The sequence below is a fragment of the Choristoneura fumiferana genome, chromosome 26 (assembly GCF_025370935.1).
Source record: "Choristoneura fumiferana chromosome 26, NRCan_CFum_1, whole genome shotgun sequence".
In the NCBI taxonomy this organism is placed as follows: Eukaryota; Metazoa; Arthropoda; class Insecta; order Lepidoptera; family Tortricidae; genus Choristoneura; species Choristoneura fumiferana.
In genome coordinates, this window is record NC_133497.1 from 8,394,350 (window position 1) to 8,411,195 (window position 16,846).

The following is a 16,846-nucleotide window of genomic DNA, read 5'->3' on the forward strand; positions in this document are numbered from 1 at the left end:
AGTAAGGGACGGCAAGAGACAAAGTTCGAATTTTGCACTTCGTTGTAGATATAGGGCCTGAAACAATATCAGTCATATATGTAGTGTTATTAAAGTCTCTGACAGCTGCAGTTATCTCGCTATTCCTTGTATTTTTTGCCGTAACATTACTTCAACCTTGTCTAAGCCATCTGCAGTGCGAAGAAACAAACGTCACCTTAGAAAATGAATATTTAATTGGAAAATGGTATGTCGTCGCTAAATTCTTGAACAACCGTGCATGGCGCTAAATTCTTTAACAACCGTGCATTATTGTCATGACATGACCCCCGTCAATTGTTGTCCCCCTGGATCCGCCCTTGGGGGGCACAGAGAGACAACCGGGACTAGGAAGCGTCTGGTGTCCAGTTGCAGCGCGCTGGGCGCTGCGCTGTCGGCCTGCGGCGTCGGCGCCGTCACCGGCTCGCTGCGTCTCGCTCTCGCCGCACTGCTCCTCTCACTCGCACTCATCTTCTACGTCCATATTGTTAGGAGGGAGAGAAAGAGAGAATAGCTTACCTCCAGCTTTGCATCTCGCTTTACTTCTGAATACATAGTTGTGGGTTGAATGGTAGATGAAAAGAAATACTGTAATTTTACTTGAAAGTTATTTTCAACGTAAAAGTTATATTCCATGTAATTGCGACCTATTATAGTGACCGCCACCAATAACTGAATAAGAAGAATTGGTTCCTGATCACCGATTAAAAAATATCGTATATGTTGCATACAGTCTTATTCTTTTCATTTACTGTTCAACACACACCTATTTTTCAATTTTATTTGTGCTGCAATACCTTCTTCCTTTAAAAAATGTGGCTACCTTTTACCCTCGCTTTTTGTATTTTGTAAAGTTTTGTAGTTAATGTATTTGAAAAATATACTTATCAATAAAACCCACAAATTACCAGTAAAATGAAAATAAAATAAAATTAGGAGTAGGATTTTTACCATTGTACCTATGGTTTAACTGCCGAATTGGACTGAAATGTAAAAATGTGATATTTTCATTCAATGTACAATGTACTCATACCAATTATATAAATATTAAATTCTTTTCATTTATTCATAGTAACAATGTTATCAAAAAAATTTTTCACTGCTACATATTTCTTTCATGTTCATTTTCAAAACTTTCTTCGTTTCAATTGCTTTTAAAAATAAATATCTTCAGCATTTTGGTACTGATTCTACGACATTAGATTTTGAATTTATTAAATAAAAGTATACCTACACACAAAATATAATATATGACATAATTAATAAAAAAGTTTACGTTCTAGCGTTGTAGAGTCAGTATTTTTCTTTTTCTTTTCTCTATTCTTTAGATAATGGTGTAACCAAACGCACTAAGATATTATTCCTAAACTATACAAATTTCTATTTACAGTGTGTTTTTCAATTTTATATTGTTTTTGCAATAAAATATTTATATGTTTTAGATTGAAATGTTTTTATTTAATAATTATTTCTGTAGACGAGCATTAGCAGTGCGGAAGACAAGATTCAAATCGCGACCTTGGAGTCTATATTCATTTTTATAGAAAATATTCCTTGACACTAGTTTGTTATCATGGCATTGTCATCAAGCCATATTATTACGATTTATTCACATTTATTATTATTAAAACATCATAGAACAACATTCATTAATAAAGTACTAAGTATATTACACAAAGCTAGAATTATGACTGGCCTTGCATTTTATTACAAAAAACCACAGACAGCCAAAAAAGAACTGGCCACTACAAAACTTAAAAAGAAAACATTACAGGCACGGAAGTGCAACACAACTTTTAGAAATAATCGCTGCGATAGAATGCTCATTCCAAATTCAAAATACTCATGTACATTTAAACACATTCCTAACCGTTTTTCCCTGGACCCGACTAACGTAGAGAGGCTCTGAGTCGCGAGAGGGAGCTGCGAGAAAAGCGAGGAGAGGACTCCACTAAGATAAAGAAGTTGGAGAGGGCTTCCAGAGATCAGATAGAACACCTACAGAGGAAGTGTGCTTGCCTGCGAAAACTGTAAGTATACCTCCTTAGCTCTAACCATATTAATAACAATTGACTTCATATTAAAAAAAAATTAGGTAGGTACAAGTAGTACCTAAGTGTGAAATGAAAAGGAGGGTGTAACAATCATCAAAATTATTGTGACGTAATTAATGAAAAACCTTTTGGCACTATAGTTAGCAATCTTTTTTATTACTCTGGAACAAGACAGAATTTTACAGCATCGTTTGTTGTCATTGTCATGCAATGAATATTGTTGAATGGGCTACTGTCCTGAAAAAATTTGATTTTCCGTCGGATAGATTATCAAAAAATATTGGACACATTTTTTATCAATTAAAAAATAGTACATTGTACAACAAGAGCATAAAACGAGCCATTAGTTTAATGCTCGAGTTTTACACTGCTTTTCACTTCGATTGCGAGGAAATGAAGTAGCAACAGTGGAAACAATTGTTCACTTACTATCTTAACTTTTATTTTATTGCTTTATTTGATTGATTTTTACTTTAATACAAATTAAAAATTATAAAAAAATATATAGAAACTGTTAAGATTGTTTTTTTGGAATCTTTTTGTATTTTTTATTTCAATTCCAAATTTTTACTTTTACGGTCATCCCGTAAAACCTAAAATATAGATATAAATACAAACTGAAATATAGATGCACAGAAAAACCAGAAAAATAATGTATATGCTGTTCGTGGCTGTTAACACCAGATTGCCTAATATATATAGAAGTCATTTTATGTCGCCTAGTGTAACGTTGTGTTTTCTTCCATGACTCGAACTGCCCGAAATCCGATTAATCTGGCAATTATTTTAATATATTTTTTTCAGCTGGTAACAGGAAGGAGGATTGTGTTGACGGGGTCATCTCTGATTGGAGCATTTAAGTAAATCATTTTGTAGGGATGTCAGTTCAGGAATTTTTATCATGTTTCAGGGGAAATATAATTAATTTCAGACATTGGTGAATAACATTTATTTAATTTACAATCAGTCGAATCTGATACAGAATCGAAAGCTAATAACATCTAGTGATAATTTGGCATAGTAAATGTTGTTCCCACAATTGGTGGGATTCGGGGGAAATTCTTAGGGGCTTTTCATAGTCCAAGCGATGTTCACTCAGGCTTTGAGAAGGGCTGTTCTGGAGTCTCCATTCCTCTTGACTTAGGCCTCCATCATGTGTGAGAGCTAGATCATTTTCCATCGAAGAAGAGACGAGGGTGGCAGCCTCCATTGTGAATTTTAGTGGCTTTTATGGCGCAAACGCAGCCCATTTAAATTTTATTTTTGTGCAGCAAGTGAACTGTAAGTAAATTTGGTTACTGAAATATTGGTTAGATTCAGTTTAGTCCACGCGGCATTATTTCTCATCCTTGTGGTTAATTTCAGCACATGATTCCTTGCATGCGGCTGAGGGTGGGAAGACCAGCGTCGAGTTAATCCTGGGCTACAGTTGATTTACTCCGGTAAGAATCATACAGATCACTTTACCTCTTTGCCACATGCTTTTGCCTTTTTGCAAGTGTCTAATCGAAGCAATTTCTTCTTCCTTCCAGCCGGTTAGGGTTATCAGGATTATTAAGATTATTAGGTTTATTATGATTATTAGGATCATTATGATGATAATTATTGTTTGGGTTTAATTTAATTTATCCTAAATTTTGCACACATTTTCATCTTTCGTTTACTTACTACAGTAAATTAATTTGTGGCATGATGATGCCAGTTATTTGGGTTTAGACCTTGTCTTTTTGCACCTCCATTTGGGAGCTTAAGGTTTAGATAAACTCTAATTTCCGGGCTAGATATTCATTTCTGTGTTCTGAGAACTAGCCAATTTTCTGAAGCATCTTTGCCTTGGCTGTGCCTTCTGCAACTAGCTTTTGCCACGTCTTTTCTTCCGTTGCTGAGACCAGAAGACTGTTCTGCATCCTGTGGGACCCGCGCGGCCAGCTAAGGGTCAGCACATAGAGACGACGCCCCAGAGCATCGCGTTTGTCTCACACCGTGGTCATCCTTCGGCTGCCGGACTGGTGTCACAGAGAGGTAGCTTCTGGCCAGGTCTGTAAAACATTTATGAATATTAATTAGGGAAGTTTATGATTTAAATTCAGTAGTTGAAAATTGAAATTGATGGCAAGTTTAGATTTCCTTAGGGACTAACACCATTAAGCTTAAATAAATTGTGAAACTAGCATATAAGAACCGCCTTCTGCATCACACCCGCTTGCGGCTGAGCTAAAACTATCTTTGTAAATTGTCTGGTAATCTACTACAAGTGGTTTCACATATTTATATTACTTTACGCTGTATAGAGTCAAAAGAGCAATAAAGATTGTGTTTACATACTAACATTTTTCCTTTACATCCTTTAGATAGAGCCCTAATTATTCAGAGCACGCCTCCAGACAATATTTAAGCATTTTCAGTGTAGCAACAGCTACTTTCAGTTTTATTCTGTCTTTCCGCATTGCCCCTTGGCTGTTACCCACACCGGGCTTGTTTTCAGTACGGCACAAGGTGGCAATTGGCGCCCAACCGTTAATTTTGCGTTATTTTGAGTGCTTTGAGTAATTTTGGCTAATTTTTTTGTGTAGAAATCAACTGCCATCAATTTTCAATAATTAAGATTCAGTTTGTCAGGTTGAAACCAGATATTACCTTTGAACGTAGAAGTCTAGCACATTTATGCCTTATTTCATAAAAATTTCACTGTTGTAGTTATTGTTTCCACTATTTTGACCACAAATTGATATTTATTAACATTTTCATAGTAAAAGTAACCTATAACTTTGTGAAAGCGAAAGAACTTTCTTTGACAGTTATAAAGTGTCACTTCATAGCATAGCTTTCTATACTATACATACAGCTATATTTCAGATTATCTATGAAAGGAAACTTAGTTTTGTTCAACTAACTTCATTTTTTTATAAATGGTGAAAAACCCACTTTGGGAAACAAAATCATTGTGAAATATTGAATATTAAATTATAATATCATTTATGCTACAACATTATGACCTAGAATTATAAATTGTGTGTGCATAGTGCTTAGACAGTTTGTAAATTTCTAACTGCATTTCATACCTAATAGCAGTGTATATAAACTACTACCGTTTATTTATAGCAGCATTTAATTTACTGCCATTTATTAATTACTGCCATTTTATGCAATTTAATTGTGTTTATTGCTACATTTGTGCCAGCAAATTGTGTTATTAATAAGAATTTGGGGAATGAAACATCATTCATAAATTTTGCTATAAAACTTTAATAAAAACTTATATTTTGTAAAATAACAAACATAAAACAATTTTATTGTTGAAACAAATTAAACAATAGTAATTAAAGTTTGTAAGCCATTAATTTCAATTCAATTTAGTACACAAACATCACTAAAATATGGAAAGAGTTATACAATTTTATTCACTTTGAAAGATGAGTTGATTTATGAAGTTAAAAATTAGGTCAGAAACGCCACTTAGTACTGTTGATTGGGTTGAGAAAGCAACTTAAGAGTTATTTGTTGAATGTCCTTCGGAGGCTATATTGGAAACTGACTTTGCTGTTGATTCCGAGCTAAAAACAATTTCTGACAAGTTGATTGAACTGAGGTCATGTGTTGACAGGTATTCATCAACATCTGATAGGTACTCATTAAATAGGTCAACAGGCACTGGTTATCATTATATCATCGTTGTTTAGGTAGATGTTGACTTTGGATGTCGCTAAGCTTCGAGTTAAATCAGAACTTCATCAGACTTAGAGTCACTGTTGGCTATTGTTGAAACTCCAATGACATCTCCAGGTACAAATGAGGACAACCAGATGTTATCTCACATTCACAACAACAATCACAACAATCACAGCAACAATTTGAGTGTTCCGGCGATAAGAATGTTTCAAAATGGGGTGTAAATTCAATGGCATCACGGACGTCAGGTCATTTTTTAGAACGCAATAGGTGAACTTCAATTGGCTTTTGGTGTTTCNTTGGATTTTCCAGAACTATCGCAGCGAGTGTTGCAGGTTTTGCTTCCGAACTCGCTTGCTCTTGAATGGTCACTTAGAATAGTGTGGGAAAGTTTTCATGATGGAAGCACTGTGTAGATGAAATGATGACTAAGACAGCGATTTTTTGGATAGATTGTAGTAGAACTTTGATTTTATATTTTTTTTAATTATGATAATGGTATTGCATTGTAGTTATGTGGTGTAGTGCTTACTTGAACTGTAGTCCGCGCGGGTAAATAAATCACAAATTGTTCTTGCACTTAATTTGTAATCAGTCAGTACACGGAAGAAACAATTAGCACAGGCACAAGCAACAGTTTAGAAGGATTGGAAGAATATAGCGATAAGCGAGGCACAAGCATTTGCAGCGAACGATGCAACTCGGAAGCGTTTGTAATAGGGCATACGAACGTAGGCTCCGCGTCGTTAGTGAATATCGACTGGCGCGAGCGCCGGCCAAGCGGGCGCGCTGCGCGGCGGTGAACCGGTTCTCGGTGCTCGCGCATCGAACAAAAGATCAGATGTTGTAAATCTCTAATAAGAAAACTAAGTTGCACTGTCCGCTGACATACATTTTGCGTTATACAAAATAATTATTTTTAGTGATGTAAATATTGACAATGATTATTTGATTTTTTACTATAATATTATTTATTCTGACATGTATTTAAACACGTAATATTGATATAAATAACAATTGATCTAATATAATATAAGAATTATTAACCGATTATTGAGACATGATTATTTTAACTGAATTATTATACAATTATATATAATTATTCTCATTCAATTAATTTGATTATATTAATTATGACTATTAATGTATTAATTTTATTATAATTTTAATTATTACACAGTTATTATTTTATTATTACGTAATTATTGTTTAGTTTAATTATTATTATTATACAATTATTGTTTTTAATCTGTGTACTTGATAAGTTGCGAGAATAATCGCCACACACCCCTTCCAGAGACCGTCCTACGGGCGATAATAATTAGGAAAGCGTACTTCTCGTCCTGAGCGAGTACGTTTTGTGAGGTTTTTATTCTCGGCAGGACTCGATTTGCTCTCTTGAGTAATCTGAGGTGCCGGGGTGGTTCTTACATTATTTTCATGTCGTCCAATATATAGGCTGGTTTAATGCGGTCTATGGATACTGTGACGATCTTTCCATTAAAACGGATTTTAAAACTCTTGTCACCTCTTTCTATAACCTCGTGGGGACCGGTGTACGCTGGTTGCAGAGGTGGATGGCAAGTATTATCGCGAAGAAACACGTGACTTGTCGTTTGTAGATCTTTGAATATAAAGAATGATCTCCTATTGGAATGTCGCGAGGCTGGTATAGGGGACAGGTTATGAGCGAACTTACGAAGGCGCGCGATGTAGTCTGTGACGTCTATGGTGTCATCAGCTCCCGACTTCGCTTCTATAAACTCTCCAGGTACTCTCAGTGGCTCCCCATATACCAATTCAGCAGTCGAGGCATTCAGATCAGCCTTGTACGCACTGCGTATCCCGAGCAGCACTAGCGGTAGGGATTCCATCCAGTTACTGTTTCCGTGACAAGTAATGGCGGTCTTTAACTGCCTATGAAATCGCTCGACGAGTCCATTACAGGCTGGGTGGTACGCCGTAGTGCGACGATGCTGGAACCCAGCCAACTCCGACAAGTGTTTAAAAAGAGCGCTTTCAAATTGTCTGCCTCGGTCTGTCACAATGTCATTAGGGCAGCCGAATCTAGAAATCCATCCCTGAAGCAAGGCTTTAGCCACCGTTTCAGCTGTTATATCCGCCAATGGGATCACCTCAGGCCATCGTGTGAAGCGGTCGATTACGGTGAGGCAATATTTAAATCCCTGAGACAGTGGCATAGGGCCTATGAGGTCAATATGTATAAACATAAACCGTGAACCGGGGAGTCTATAAGTGCCAATAGGTGCTGACACATGGCGGTTTATCTTAGCCTGCTGACAGGGCAAGCAGGTCCGCGACCACTCACGGCAGTCTTTTTTCATTCCCGGCCACACAAAACGGTCTGTTATCATTTTAATGGATGCGTTGGCGCCTGGGTGACTAAGACAGTGCAAGCTTAGGAACACCTTTCGACGAAGATCCTTGGTGACATATGGTCTCGGTATTCTAGTAGTTTCGTCACAGTACAGTTCAGCGTGTGATCCTGGCAGTTTGATTTTGGCTAGGCGTAGGGACGTACCGCTTTCTAACAGCTGCTTGAGCTCGGGGTCGGAGAGTTGTGCTTGCGCTAACTCCTTCATGTCGACGGGCTGAGTGATCTCTTCAACGCGAGATAAAGTGTCAGCTACGACGTTGTTCTTCCCTGAGATTTGCCTTATATCAGTTGTAAACTGCGAGATATAATCGAGATGCCTGAACTGTCTAGGAGAACAATTTTCTTTGCGCGAGTGGAATGCGAAGCATAACGGCTTATGGTCCGTGTAAATGGTGAAAACTCGCGCCTCGACCATATGTCTGAAATACCTGATGGCTTCGTATATAGCAAGCAGTTCTCGGTCATATGCAGAGTATTTCCTTTGAGCTGGACTTAACTTTCGTGAAAAGAAAGCAGGGGTTGCCAAATGTCATCTACGTACTGCTGCAGTGCTGCGCCTAGGGCAGAATCTGATGCGTCAGTAACGATGGCGAGCTTAGCCTGGCTGTCAGGGTGCGCTAACAGCGCGGCCTGGCATAAACTTTCTTTGCATTTGGCGAAAGCCTCATGTTCTTCTGCAGAGAAGTTCACGGGGTGAGAACCTTTGACGGAGCCCGTAAGAAGGGCATTTAAGGGTCCTTGAAACTGTGCTGCTCCGGGAATAAATCTACGGTAAAAGTTAATCATTCCCAGAAATCTTCGTAACTCTCTTACGGTCTTCGGAGCTGGGAAGTTTTTGATAGCTTCAACTTTTGCTGGAACTGGTTTCGTACCCTTCGCCGATATATGGTATCCGAGAAAAGTGACCTCGGGGACACCGAAGACACACTTTGAGGTGTTGATGATCATGCCGTAGTCGCGTAATCGGGAAACAGTTGATGCAGGTGCTCTTCGTGAGTCTTCGCGTCTTTCGAGTAAACCAGAAAATCATCAAGGTAGGCGTAACAAAAATCGAGACCCCTTACCATCTCGTCCACGAACCGTTGAAAAGTTTGCCCTGCGTTACGGAGCCCGAAGGTCATATAAGGGAACTCGTAAAGGCCAAACGGAGTCGTGATAGCGGTCTTTGGGATGTCTTCTGGATTAACAGGAATCTGGTTATACGCCTTTGTCAAGTCGATGGTGGAAAATACTTGGCAGCCCGAAATATGGTGTGAAAAGTCATGAATGTGACGTATCGGGTACCTGTCAGGGATTGTCCTGGCATTCAACGTCCTGTAGTCACCACAAGGTCGCCAGCCGTTGTCTTTTTTAGGTGCCAGGTGCAGAGGTGACGACCAGGGTGACTCCGAAGGTCGAGCGGTGCCGTTTTTTATCATCGCAGCAAATTCGTCTTCGGCGATCTTCAACTTGTCCGGGGCTAGTCGTCGAGGTGAGCACGACGCAGGGGGTCCTGGGGTTGTTCGGATATGGTGGACTACGTTGTGCTTCCGAATTTGATGCACACCCGAAGGGCGAGTAATGTCGGGGTATTGTGCTAGTATGCGATGATAAGGTGTATCTCCAGATATGACTTTCACCGACGATATATTATCAGCTTGATTGGTAGGCAAAGCCACGGTGAACAAACTAGTCTTCTTGTCGATCAAACGCTGTTTCCGACAGTCAACCATTAAGTCGTAGTGCGATAAAAAATCGACTCCAATAATCGCCTTAGTTACGTCGGCAACAACAAATCGCCAAGTAAAGTCACGGCGCAAGCCTAAGTTTAAAATCAGATGTACGAAACCATACGTATGAATCGGTGAGCCGTTTGCTGCGCATAACTGGTAGCTTGTTTGATGTCGGCGTTGTTTCAATGCTGACCTTGGGAAGACACATAGATCGCTGCCGGTGTCCACGAGAAACTGCGTTTTCGAAGTGAGGTCTGTGACAAATAAGCGACCAGTGCTCGGGCAATCGGCGGTCGCCATTATCGAGTGCCCGTTTAGTTTCCCGCTTTATAGTCGCAGGGTTTTACGCACTTCTTGGCATTTTCACCGAACTTTGCGTGGTACCAGCATTTGGATACTTGCGGTAATTAGACGCAGACCTCTTGGAAGCGGATTGGTTGCGGGTATGACTCGACGAACGCGATTTTGATCGCGGCTGCCTCTGGTTGAGCTGGGTCTTGAGCGTTTTCATCTCTCTTGTTAACTCACTGACTTGCTTGATGAGAGTATTCAGCGGTGACTCAGTGGCAGCACAAGAAGTGGAGGCGACTTGAGCACTAGGCAGCACGTCATGGATGCGGTCGGCTAAATCGGCTAGAACGTCCAGCGATGCAGTAGGGTTAACCGCGATTATAGTCTGAATATTCTTCGGCAGGCGACTAGTCCAAATAGATTTAAGGAAGTCGTCGGGAACTTCAGGGCCCGCCAGATGCCGTAGGTGCCGGAGAAATTGCGAGGGTCTTCTATCTCCTAGCTCTTCGTCATTAAGGAGCTGGTGTACCTTCTTCTCTCGTGACGCCGACAGCCTCTTGATGAGCTCGTTCTTAAGCCTGACGTACTTGTCCACAGCCGGTGGCGTAATGATAATGTCCTCGACCTCAGCGGCATGTTGAGCATCGAGTTGAGCAACCACATAATAAAATTTTGTTGAATCTGCCGTTATATTGGAGATTGCGAATTGGCTTTCTATTTGTGCGAACCAAATTGCCGGTTTTTCTGGCCAGAAAGCGGGTACTCTCACACCGACACGGCATATGTCCGATGATGCAGCAAATTGTCCGACGCTCAATCCACTCGCTCCAGTAGCATTATTTTTATCTTCAGTCATGTTTTACGGGGTCACCAGTGTAGTTATGTGGTGTGATGCTCACTTGAACTGTAGTCCGCGCGGGTAAATAAATCACAAATTGTTCTTGCACTTAATTTGTAATCAGTCAGTACACGGAAGAAACAATTAGCACAGGCACAAGCAACAGTTTAGAAGGATTGGAAGAATATAGCGATAAGCGAGGCACAAGCATTTGCAGCGAACGATGCAACTCGGAAGCGTTTGTAATAGGGCATACGAACGTAGGCTCCGCGTCGTTAGTGAATATCGACTGGCGCGAGCGCCGGCCAAGCGGGCGCGCTGCGCCGGCGGTGAAACCGGTTCTCGGTGCTCGCGCATCGAACAAAAGATCAGATGTTGTAAATCTCTAATAAGAAAACTAAGTTGCACTGTCCGCTGACATACATTTTGCGTTATACAAAAATAATTATTTTTAGTGATGTAAATATTGACAATGATTATTTGATTTTTTACTATAATTATTATTTATTCTGACATGTATTTAAACACGTAATATTGATATAAATAACAATTGATCTAATATAATATAAGAATTATTAACCGATTATTGAGACATGATTATTTTAACTGAATTATTATACAATTATATTATAATTATTCTCATTCAATTATTTGATTATATTAATTATGACTATTAATGTATTACTATTTTTATTATAATTTTAATTATTACACAGTTATTATTTTATTATTACGTAATTATTGTTTAGTTTAATTATTATTATTATACAATTATTGTTTTTAATCTGTGTACTTGATAAGTTGCGAGATAATCGCCACAGCATAACAAAACACTGTTTTTTGAGCATCTCTATAGTATCAACCGTTGCTTACATACATCAACAACTTGATTATTACCTGTTGCTTCTTCGGCAGTCTGAATTGACAGGGTTCTGTGGGTGCCGGACTGTTGGGTGGTTCATGTAAAATAGCTTTGTTCTTTTTGATATAGCTTGATGCTTAAATTATTAGAACTGATTTAGAATTAAATTTGGTAAAGAGATAGGTAGAACGACACGGGATGGCTTAAACGAGTCGCGGCCTATCTGTTTTCAGTTCAACTAATTCGAATTGTCCTCTGCTGGAAACAGGCTTCCTCTCAAATGGAGAGGGCTTGGGGTGTAGTTCTCACGTGGGCCCAGTGCGGATTGGAATTTCACACACACATCGAACTGCTTCGCACGTTGTGGCAGGTTTCCTCACGATGTTCTTCCTTCACCGTTAAAGCTCGTGGTTAAATTTCAAATTGTATTTCGCACATGAAAATCAGAGGTTGCGAGCCGGGGTTTGACCCACGAATCCTCTGCTTGAGAAGCCATAGGGTCAAACCACGTAACCACACGGAACACACGGAAAAATAGATAATTGCAAACATATGGACCCTTGCACAATACAGCAATAGGCAGTAGTTTGACTCGGCCTTGTTCTTGAAATTTATACCTACCGCTGCGCGGAGCGCAATAGGGTTGGGCGACTACAAAAAGTAAAACAGAAGCTACCACATGCTTAGCCGAAACTGCCATAAATTTGGAATTACCTATGCACCCAAAGAGATAAACAAGAAAACGAATAAGGTTATAAAGACTAAGGGGCTGTTTCACGACCCGTTGATTAATTTACTGCGGATAAATGTGATTGCCGTCTCCGTTTATTCGAACAAAAACAACAAACACGGCATCACATTTATCCGTTCAGTAAAATTAATCAATGGGTGGTGAAAAGGACCTATGTTTATTTATTTAGGTAGGTACTTAACAAAATGTAACAATCGAAGTATGTAATAGAAAGAAAGAAAGATTACGTTACGTATACAGATACGTTTTTTTAAATGTGAATTATTAGTTCTTTTAGTGTAATTTTCTATACATAGACACATCAAAATTGGTTTACATTTTGTTAAGTAGTACCTAGACAATATACTTTAATAATAAGGTACCTAATAGGAATTAATTTTACCTTTCAGCATCATTATCATTATTAGTTTTTAGATAAGGTCTCACTGAAAATCAGCGCCACGGCTTGCCGGTGGCATTATGCTGACTGGGGACCTGTTTTAGCGTCATGTATGTCTTTATTTGTTTCTATGTTTGTTCCTATGTTTGTTTTTTATGGCGTTAAATAAATGTATTTCTTTCTTTCTTTCTTTCTTCTTTCTTTCATCAGCTGGAAGTTGAAAAATTACAATGTTGGTTTTATCATCGTTGAATTTAGGCACCCGTACTGCAGTATACACGTTGTCGTGACGCCGCAATTATTAAATAAAATGTTTTATAGTACTTTTATGGTATAGGGGGGGCAAACGAGCAGGCGGATCGCCTGATGGTAAGCGATTACCATCGCCCATGGACACCTGCAACACCAGAAGAGTCACAAGTGCGTTGCCGGCCTTTAAGGTAGGAGTACGCTCTTTTCTTGAAAACTTGAAGGTCTAGCGGTCCGGGAATACCGCAGGCGATAGCTCATTCCAGAGTTTGCTGTGCGAGGCAGGAAATTTCTGGAAAAACGCACAGTAGAGGACCGCCAACCATCTAAATGGTTACTTAGTACCGAACGCTTAGTCACGTTACGGAATCGAAACGGGGGCGAAGAGAGCGGGCGGCGCGCACAGCACTCGACTAGCGACCGGACTGCGCGGCGCACGGCGTGGCACTGCGTAGTTTTGTCTTGCGAGATTGGCTAGCGGCCGTGTAAATGACGCTTGGCTGTGTGTGTGCGTCGATTCGGGCGCTAGTATGAAGTCGAAAGTCGAATTACTGCCTTGTTACGTGTATTGTGCCCTTTTGTCAGTGTAGTGTGATAGTGGAATAGATGGGTTTGTGCGTTGTGTGTGTTCTTACAGTGTGGAGGTGGAGCAACTGCATGAACACGCATAAGTATTTTGCATAAACTTAGCTATACAAGGTCGCGGGTGAGCAAAGAAATTATTTACTTCATTAATTATGATGATGATTAACCAACTTACTATACATACTTCCACTAACTATAGTTAACCAAAACATTCCAATAGTAACCTCAAGTGGGTAAGTCGGCTACCTGCCTTACTTAAACTTAAACTAATCAATGATTAAAAAGCTCTCAGACGGCTTTTAGCGACGTTTAGTATTTAACCGAGTTGGGCAAGTTTGGCGGACTAAGTAATTCTCAGTGTTAAGTAAGACAAAGCAATAATGACTACTTTTGTCGGGACACATGGCTCTTGAGAATAATCGCTATCTTAATCCTGCCAACGGTATCAGCGTACCGTAAGGTTAGGTTACTTTGGCCCTAAAGGTGACTTCCGAGTCGGCGACAGTGACGCTGTGTTCGAACGTTAGTTCATACGTTTCCGTACTGCATAATACTATCGCTCTATCGCCGCGTTACTGTCGCTGCGTTAGTGACGCCGGAGCCGCTCTACTGCAACGGCCGCAGCGTCAGAGCCGCTGCGTCAGTGTCAGTGTCGCAGCGGCTCTGACGCAGATTGGCTCCGAGCAGCGCGACTTCGGTGTCAGTTTGTTGTTATTTCCATGCAAAATAACCTCAAAAACCACGTGCGATCTCAGCGATTGCGCGGGCAGTGGTTGCGCAAACATGGCACGGCCGCTATCGCTCGGCGATACTGACGCGGCGCCACTGTCGCGGCGACAGTGACGCTGCGTTCGAACGTTAGTTCATACGTTTCCGTACTGCATAATACTATCGCTCTATCGCCGCGTTACTGTCGCTGCGTTAGTGACGCCGGAGCCGCTCTACTGCAACGGCCGCAGCGTCAGAGCCGCTGCGTCAGTGTCAGTGTCGCAGCGGCTCTGACGCAGATTGGCTTCCGAGCAGCGCGACTCCGGTGTCAGTTTGTTGTTATTCCATGCAAAATAACCTCAAAACCACGTGCGATCTCAGCGATTGCGCGGCAGTGGTTGCGCAAACATGGCACGGCCGCTATCGCTCGGCGATACTGACGCGGCGGCGACAGTGACGCTGCGTTCGAACGTTAGTTCATACGTTTCCGTACTGCATAATACTATCGCTCTATCGCCGCGTTACTGTCGCTGCGTTTGTGACGCCGGGGTCGCTTTACTCAGAAGTCTACCTTAAGGTAAAGTTCCGAGCCAAGCGACACTGACGCCACTAACGCCGCGTTATTATCGCCGCGACAGGCGATAGTACAAGGTTCTATATAAATACATGACGGCGTGTACGAACACGGCGATACTTGACGCCGTCATGTATTTATATAGACCTTGTACTATCGCTCTGTCGCGGCGATAATAACGCGGCGTTAGTGGCGTCAGTGTCGCTTGGCTCGGAACTTTACCTTTAAAGGGTAACTTTGGCCAATAGGTTTAAGTCGGTTCATGTTTTATTATTGCATTGAAAGGGGTCATTGCTATATGGTTGGCTTTGGTTGACCGTCCGCGTTTTATTAAGTCCTTGTATGATTATGTGGTTTTGCTAAAAGTAGCTCCGAAGCGTAACGTCTACGCCATTTGGGAATACAGCGTGATGTTTGTGTGTGTATGATATGGGAGAAAGTAACCTTCTTTTGGGTCAAAATACCCTGAAGTTACGGTAATGTAATGGCATATAAAATACTGTACCTAATAACGTAAACGTGAGTGAAGCAAAAGGTCCTAGTCTTAAGTTCATGAAACAAAAATACAACGAGCCTTTTAATTGTGCAACATTCACTATACGTAATTTTCACAAGAAATAACAGTGAATTAATCTATATATAATACAAGCCTTACCTGCTGCTTTGCTCACGTCATCCAATAAATCTGGCAGTCGAATTGAAACCCCGAGATTTTACATTGTCTAAACTGATAAATTTCATTCGTTTTAATAAATAATTTCCTTTCATTTTTAGTTTTTTTTAAAACATCCAAAGAGAACTAATACCATATCTAATAATTGGCGGTATATCCTCAATCCTCTCTAAGATTAAACTAGGTGTTAATTAAATAACTGAAATCTTCAGATACATACCCTAAACACTTTTTTTTTTTTAGTTACTTTATAGAATATGCATTCCTCACATGTGCGTTGTGGCAAAAGGTGTAGCAACTGGGACGACATGGTTTTTTCATGTGTTAGGAGCGCCGGCCGTATGATCCGTCATGGCACCATAAAGACTTAGTACGTCGGTCGCGTGCCACTGCTTCAGTGCCTTCGGCTTTAGAGCCAGCCGGCATGGCAAGGGACGATGGCAAGCGTCCAGACGGGGTCACCCTGGTGCCGTGGAAGCTCGGTAGGGCCCTGGTGTGGGACGCTACATGCGTTGATACTTTCGCTCTGTCCCACATCCAGGCAACTAGCTCACAAGCCGGCGCTGCGGCTGATCAGGCTCAAATACTCAAGCGCCGCAAGTACTCCTCCTTATTAAATAATTAAAAACCGGCCAAAAGCGTGTCCGACACGCCCGAAATAGGGTTCCGTAGCCATTACGAAAAATGAAGTAATATTTTTCTAATGATTTCGTATTTTATACGGAATCTTCCAAGTTTAGGTATATTTTATACCTTAGGCTTAGGCTGCTATTACTCATAAACTACTAATAATTTTCAAGCAAACTTAGCCGTTATAGTTTTCCTTGAAAGTTTGATTACTTACTACACTCCTGAATTTTTTCAAATTTTTCCACCCACGGTTTAGATTTTAGAGGGGGGGACGCTCGATTTTAATGAAAATGTGCACTTTAAAGTTGAATATTTCGCAAACAAATCTTTGAATCGAAAAATTGTCGACCTATCCAACAATAACCCACACTATAGGTTGGATGAGAGAAAAAAAATCACCCCTACTATGGTAGGTACACTAAAAATTTTTTTTTTTAAAGTTGGATTGTATTATT

At 40.4% G+C, this 16,846-nt stretch overlaps 1 protein-coding gene and 2 long non-coding RNA genes across 4 annotated transcripts in view; 2 read left to right on the forward strand and 1 right to left on the reverse strand.

Moving 5' to 3' along the window:
- LOC141442724 (uncharacterized) overlaps positions 1-16,846 on the forward strand; it is a 75,669-nt gene that overhangs the window by 45,112 nt on the left and 13,711 nt on the right. Inside the window, exon 13 of one of the 2 annotated variants that reach the window (XM_074107798.1) lies at positions 1,917-2,048. In XM_074107798.1, the coding sequence (XP_073963899.1) occupies positions 1,917-2,048 (132 nt within the window). Of the gene's footprint in view, positions 1-387; positions 733-1,916; positions 2,049-16,846 lie in introns of those variants that run through there. The other variant, XM_074107799.1, reaches the window with a different exon arrangement.
- On the forward strand, positions 2,798-4,396 carry LOC141442811 (uncharacterized). Its single transcript, XR_012452968.1, has 2 exons — positions 2,798-3,353; positions 3,438-4,396. It is a non-coding gene; the product is annotated as an uncharacterized lncRNA (long non-coding RNA).
- LOC141442809 (uncharacterized) lies at positions 3,007-5,046 on the reverse strand. Its single transcript, XR_012452966.1, has 2 exons — positions 4,710-5,046; positions 3,007-4,111 (listed from the first exon to the last, which is right to left on the reverse strand). It is a non-coding gene; the product is annotated as an uncharacterized lncRNA (long non-coding RNA).